Raw genomic sequence first — 7,408 nt, 5'->3', positions numbered from 1 at the left:
TCTGGCTTGGCGTTTAATTTGGGCTTAGAAAACAATCAATTCAAGTGTTGGACACAGAAAGTGCTGGTCTTCACACACATCTATGTACAGGAAGCTCACGCGCGGCAGCGCCCAGGCCAGTGCTCAGGCTAGCCCTGCGGAGGGCTACCTTTAGCATGCGTCAGCTGGGGCGCAGGGGCGCAACACACTGCCACCTGGTGGCTGGCAGAGGTCACTGCACCCTTGAGAGACAGGAGCAGGCACACACACTCTCGGTGTGTGCGAGGGCCTTAGAGGTCGTCGGACTCGGGGATGTCGAACGGGGGAGCGGCGGCGTCCTCGATGTCCAGAGAAACTCTGGGCAGCACCAGTGGCTCTCCGTCGGAGATCCAGCCCAGCGCGGTGCGGTTGAAGGTGGGCCGCAGGGTGATGGTCTCCGCGGGCACTGCGGGCACCACGGGGGGCACAGGGCTCATGCCACCGCTCGACACACCGCTTTTGGGCACAGGGACGGGCAGCTTGGCAGCGCGGTCAAAACCCCCAAACGGTATGGCAACACTGAGACATGAAAGCACAATAAGGGTCATGTGATTAGTGAGTGGTAGAGTCATGTGATTGGTGATTGTTCGAGTCATGTGATTGGTGGGTGGTAGAGTCATGTGATTGATGAGTCATGTGATTGGTGGGTGGTAGAGTCATGTGATTGAGAGGTAGACCCTAATGGTCTGTCAGCTTATAGCTCTGGTGCTGGATGGCGAATCTCTGCTTTACTCTTTCTAGTCTCAACAGATATTGCTGCTCACCAGAAACCTGTGGGAGACCTTGAATGGACCAAACCTTACAATATAAAAATGTTAAAACTCTACATAGATCTGGCCCACTTACGTCGGCTCTGCTCAACTTTGTTCTTTTTGTCAAACTCTATCCAACTCTACTAAACTCTATCTAACTCTACTAAACTCTATCTAACTCTATTAAAGTCTATCCAGCTGTACTAAACTCTGTCTAACCAAATAATATTCAACTCTACCAAATCAAACTCTTCTCAACCAAACTCTAGCAAACCCTATTCAGGTTGAACCAATATTATCCAGTTTGTAACCAACTTCAACCAAACTGTAACCAACTTCATCTAGCTCTACCAACCCAACAACACCCATGTCTTCATCCAGCTCTACCAACCCAACAACACCCATGTCTTCATCCAGCTCTACCAACCCAACAACACCCATGTCTTCATCCAGCTCTACCAACCCAACAACACCCATGTCTTCATCCAGCTCTACCAAGCCGACAACACTAATGTCTTCTCAACTTTCCTAAGCTCTAACACAACTCTCCCCCACCCTTCCTAACTCTCTGCAACTCGGCATATATGTATGTATATATGTATGTATATATACATACATATATGCATATTGTTGGATTCTCTGGTTGTTGCGTTGTGTTTTAGTTCTAATGTCTGTATTGAAGATGGTCAATAAAGCTTGACGGCTGGATCAGGATCGGTGATTAAGAGAATTTATTGTAGATGGTACAACACTCACTAACCGAGCACAGGCTAAGTCTCAAACAGTAAAACTGCACAGAGTCTAACAGGTGTGGTAGTTAGTAGAAGCGGGCTGCTGTTGAGCGTCTTGGCATATATATATATATCTTTGGTAAAGTTGCACGCTATTAAGTCATTATTTATTTATTTATTTTTGGACAATGTAGTTGCATCGCGATGATTTTTTTCCTCAACCAGTTGTAATTGTCATACGTGTGTATCAATTTGTAGCCAATGCATGGTTTCACACTGCTCCAACAAACGGCAACAAACTCCAACAAACACCAACACACACCGGCCCACACTGTGTGTGTGTGTGTGTGTGTGTTGGATGGAGACAGCACAGTGTGGACTGTGTTTGTTGGAGCAGTGTGTGTGTGTGTGTTTGTTGGATGGAGACACCACAGTGTGGACTGGCAGTTGGTTTTATAGTTGGTCTTCATTCTAAAGACAATTTACAACAGCTGCCAACTTTAGAATGTTGGAGTTTGTTGGCGTTTGTTGGAGCAGTGTGCAAGCTTCTTTACATCCCTACCACAACTCTTCCCAACACCACCCAACACCACTCAACTCTCCCCAACTCTTCCCAACACCACTCAACTCTTACCAAAACCACTCAACTCTTCCCAACACCACTCAACTCTTCCCAAAACCACTCAACTCTCCCCAACACCACTCAACTCTTCCCAAAACTACCCAACTCTCCCCAACACCACACAACTCTTCCCAACACCACTCAACTCTCCCCAACACCACACAACTCTTCCCAACACCACTCAACTCTCCCCAACTCTTCCCAACACCACTCAACTCTTCCCAATACCACTCAACTCTTCCCAGGGCTGTACGTTAACTTTTTTTAGCAAGTAGCACTGGTGCTATAGAGGTTAAAAGTTTTGTAGCACCAGCCAGAAATTCTGTAGCATCGATATAAAACCTCTAAAATCTCTAAAAACAATCACAAGTAGGGCTCATCAATTAGATAGATAGATAGATAGATAGATAGATAGATAGATAGATACTTTGTTGATCCCCAAGGGGAAATTCAAGGTCTCAGTAGCAAACAGACATCACACACAACATGCACTTACAGCAGAAAGGGTAAATATAAGTATATACACATAACAAAACTCCACTGTAGAGACACAATAGAGACAGTAGAAGATAAGAATTGCAACTGGATTGATAAAAGGTCATGTAGTTGCAAACATCTCACCTACATTGTGTTTGAGATGAACAGAAGAGGAACAGATGTAGAGATGAACAGCTACATTGTGTTTTAGATGAACAAAAGCTATCAGCATGATATGTTATTTGGTTGTTGTGTTTTTGTAAAAACAAAAAACAATCCCTGACAGTTCCATGCAGTTTGACTTTTCTACAGCTCTCAGGAAGACAGGTCATGCCATGGATTTTTTGTTTATTTTATTTTTTGTTTATTTTTCTTTTGTTGGATTTTTTGTTTATTTTATTTTTTGTTTATTTTTCTTTTGATTATTTTTTGTAGCATGTGCGACATATATGTCGCACTGTACAGCATTGGAATTCAGTTAATTTATTTTTGAATAAGTAGAAGAGATATGCTGAAGATTTTATTACACTAAGATTTAATTCACGTTTAGTTCATATTTCTAAGTTTTTAGATTAGAGTAGGCCTACATTCAACCTTATTGCCATTGCACGAGTGAAATACCGTTTTACATCTAACCAGTGGTGCAAATGAGTAGGCTAACTGACATGTCAAACAGTGTACCCAAGATAGCTGAAGGTCTGTGGCTAACGCAGTCGAAATTAAAGTGGTTAAAAGGTTATGTGACGGGCCACTAGGCCCTATACTCGTTTTCTCTGGTTGTCTTCAGGTGATTGAAGAGCTAACGAGCTGATGAGCTGCACCTGAGGGCAGGTGCTCCCAGTTAAAAGGGCGGCTGCCTCTCCCCTTAGGAGGGCCATTCTTACTTTGGGTTTTGGACATGCAACACTGCACTCAGACACATTGCAAACACACAACATCCATCCATCCATCCATCCATCCATCACTAATGACTGACTTTGACCCACCTCACACTGTTTGTTTGTTATTTGGTTAGTTTGGTTAATAAATCCATATTTTAGACAAAGGTCCAACCTCTGGACTCCCTCTTTTGTTGTGGCCTTACCCCTAGGTCATAACGAGTGAAATACAAATAAATAAAAACGCTATACAAATAAATCTGACTTGACTTGACTTGACTATAACAGTTATTAAAATTAAATGGGTAATTAAAAGGTTTTTTCGGAACCGATCATGTTCTTGTATTATTAAGCACTACTAAGCGAGACTATGTTGTGCATAAAGCATGAAGTGGGCTCATATAGAAGCGAACGTCCCGGTGGACGTTTTTTCTTCGAAGTTTTAGATCTGAATGGTGTTGTTAGGATACTAAATTGTTCGTTTTAAACTGAACTAAAAGTGCAAAGCAACAAGGCGATTGCCACAAACTTCTACCTCTGCTTGCCTAATCTGAATTCACCCCAGCCCGGTCGGAAGATACTTTCACTTTAAGCTAAACAAAGCTATCACTTGTTCGATTCGCGAGGATAATTTGCAAGGTGTTGTTTGATTTGGAGTTGGATTGTTTGGATACTAGGCCTACAAACAAGTAGACATGCTTTTTAATCGCGTAGAGTGCAACTACCAAGTTGAAATCAAAGTTGCCTACATCGGTTCCCCTCTCACAGAAGTAGCCTATAGCCTACATACGCACTTCAAACAAACAAACAAGCGTTTCACAGGGAGCCTACACCGGGCGCGTAACCTAACTGAAGCGCTCCGTTCGCAACTCGCAAAAACAGAAGACGGGTCTATTTTTTTTAAACGTAACCTATGCGCCGTTATCACATCTGGTGTAGCAAAACTGTATTGCACCAGTGCTACACTGACAAATCATCCAGCACAAACTATTTTTTTTGTAGCATGTGCGACATACATGTCGCACTGTACAGCCCTGACTCTTCCCAACACCACTCAACTCTCCCCAACTCTTCCCAACACCACTCAACTCTCCCCAACTAGGGATCGACCGATATGGTTTTTTCAGGGCCGATACCGATATCAATTATTACCAAAACAGAAGGCCGATAACCGATATGTAAAACCGATATGTCAGTTGTCGGGGGGGTAGATAGTAAAGGCTATATGCTGTAAAAAATTTAATTAAAAATCATTTAATTATGCAAACTTTTTTTCTTTCTTCTTTGATACACAATTGTCTATCAACTTGCATCACTTTGCAAGTGTAAACCTGTGTATCATGTTAATCCAAGAGCTGAGTGATAGCAATTATTTTCAGAGTAGGCCTGCACAATGGGCTATGTGTTTGTTAAGGGACCTGTCACAAAGAGGATGCTTTGCCATCGTGTGTGTGAGTGCACGAGAGAGGGAGAGGAAGAGGAAGAGGTGCATGCGTGAAGGCAAGTGTTACGGTTGAATAGTTTAACAAAACAGTTTTAAAATAGTTCTTAGGCTATTTAAGCACGCAATTTGTATCCATGTGTTGGCTATAAGCTACACTTTTGAGAGCCTAAAAGGCACGTATATAGCCAGCTCATGACGCCATTTTGTTCAGGTCGGATTAAATTACGGTTGGCCCTGGGTGCATGTAGTCTTTTCTGACAGTCCATTTCAAAAGGAGCAATTAGACTTTTGACGTTAAGCTATCGCGATAATTTAGGACTTGTCTGTACTGTGTCCGCACGAGGTGTCCCGTTATTCACAATTAACTAACGAGGGCGGAGGCAGAGAACTCCCGGAACGCCGCAGCACCCGAAGTTTGTAGGATAACTAGTAAACAGCATCAGTAACGTGAATCAATCGGGAATTCGCTAAATGAAGGAAGTGGGTGCTTTACTTATTGATCCGAATTAAAGAGACAATAGCTTACAAAGTGGTGTTTTTGTAACTTCAGTGTAGATGATTGTGATTCACTACAACTTCAGCAATGTAGGCTACCTTCCTTACCTTCAAAAAATAGCTCCAGAGGGCTACAGCTGAAGCCCAGTCTGCCTCAGTGAGAATCCTAAACTTTGTCTGTGTTCAGTCTTCGATCCTGATTGGCTGCATTCGTGCTAACTAACAAATCAGACGGTGTAGTGGGCGGGACAATGCTCTTGACCACAGAGTAGCAAATGCAGGGAGTCTCCCCAACACCACTCAACTCTCCCCAACACCACTCAACTCTTCCCAACTCTCCTCAATACCACCCAACACCACTCAACTCTTCCCAACACCACTCAACTCTTCCCATCTCTCCCCAACACCACTCAACTTTCCCCAACACCACTCAACTCTTCCCAACACCACCTAACTCTCCCCAATACCATTCAACTCTTCCCAACTTTCCCCAACACCACTCAACTCTTTCCAACTTTCCCCAACACCACTCAACTCTTCCCAACACCACTCAACTCTTCCCAACCCTTCCCACCTCTAACCCAACTCTTCCCAGCACTCCACTGGCCGTCCATATGAGACCCACCGGTTGAAGCTCTTAAAGCTGGGTGTCTCTGCCTTGGGTTCAGGGTCGGGGATGAGGGGGAGGAACGTCTCGGCCAGAGCAGGGTCGCTGCTAAGTGCTTGTTGCCATGGCGAGTGGTAGGAGCGAGGGATGGATGTGATGTTGAAACGCTCAGTTGGGACGTCTTTCAGGGGACCACCGTAACCTGCAGCCAGACCAGGGGTGGAGGTGGGGGAGGGGTGGAGGAGAGGGGTGGTAGAGGGAGGGAGGGGAGGTGTGGTAGAGGGAGGGAGAGGAGGGGTGGAGGGGAAAGAGGGGAGGTGTGGTAGAGGGAAAGAGGGGAGGTGTGGTAGAGGGAGAGGGGAGGTGTGGAGGGGAAAGAGGGGAGGTGTGGTAGAGGGAAAGAGGGGAGGTGTGGAGGGGAGGTGTGGAGAGGGGGAGGGGGGAGGGGGGGAGGGAGGTGTGGTAGAGGGAAAGAGGGGAGGTGTGGAGGGGAGGGAGGTGTGGTAGAGGGAAAGAGGGGAGGTGTGAGGGAGAGAGGGGAGGTGTGGTAGAGGGAGAGAGGGGAGGTGTGGGAGGGGAGGTGTGGTAGAGGGAGAGAGGGAGGGTGGTAGAGGGAAAGAGGGGAGGTGTAGAGGGAGAGAGGGAGGTGTGGAGGGGAGGTGTGGTAGAGGGAAGAGAGGGGAGGTGTGGAGGGGGGAGGTGGAGGGAGGTGTGGTAGAGGGAAAGAGGGGAGGTGTGGTAGAGGGAAAGAGGGGAGGTGTGGAGGGGAGAGGGGAGGTGTGGTAGAGGGAAAGAGGGGAGGTGGAGGGGAGGGAGGGGAGGTGTGGTAGAGGGAAAGAGGGGAGGTGTGGAGGGGGAGGTGTGGTAGAGGGAGAGGGAGTGGAGGGGAGGAGGGAGGGGAGGGGGGGTGGTAGAGGGAAAGAGGGGAGGTGTGGAGGGGAGAAGGGAGGTCGGGTAGAGGGGGGAGGAGAGGAACATAAAGGGTTGCGCTCATTGTTCTAGAGTCACTTAGGTTAGCAAACCTCAGTAGTACTATGACTCAGCTAAATAATCTCAGCAATATCATAACTCTGATAAATATTATCAGTAATATCATGACACAGCTAAATAATATCAGCAATATCATAACTCTGATAAATATTATCATTGTATTGTTTCAAATGGTCTTGGCACCCTATGAATAAGGAACAGAGAGATATATTATCTGTACACGCAAAACACGGCAGGTGAAAACATCGTTTTTTCATGCACTGGTCAATTTCGAGATTTTGAGCTAGTATGTTACCTTAGCATGTATTCTATCACACTACTACAACAAAAAAGTCCAATTTACACATTTAGGTGTTTATTTCATTATATTGTGTCTACTCACGCCTGTATATTT

At 45.6% G+C, this 7,408-nt stretch overlaps 1 protein-coding gene across 1 annotated transcript in view; it reads right to left on the bottom strand.

Annotated features, from left to right (window-relative positions):
- myoz2a (myozenin 2a) overlaps positions 1–7,408 on the bottom strand; it is a 19,478-nt gene continuing 12,070 nt past the window's right edge. The window contains exons 5-6 of the mRNA XM_048236691.1: positions 6,043–6,226; positions 1–537 (exon numbers count right to left, since the gene is read on the bottom strand). Coding sequence (XP_048092648.1) covers positions 270–537; positions 6,043–6,226 — 452 coding nt within the window. The 3' untranslated portion in view covers positions 1–269. The remainder of the gene's footprint in view (positions 538–6,042; positions 6,227–7,408) is intronic.

This window comes from Alosa alosa, chromosome 24, assembly GCF_017589495.1.
Source record: "Alosa alosa isolate M-15738 ecotype Scorff River chromosome 24, AALO_Geno_1.1, whole genome shotgun sequence".
Lineage (NCBI taxonomy): Eukaryota > Metazoa > Chordata > Actinopteri > Clupeiformes > Clupeidae > Alosa > Alosa alosa.
Note: the sequence above shows the minus strand (reverse complement) of the source record. Positions and strands in the feature narration are given on the sequence as shown.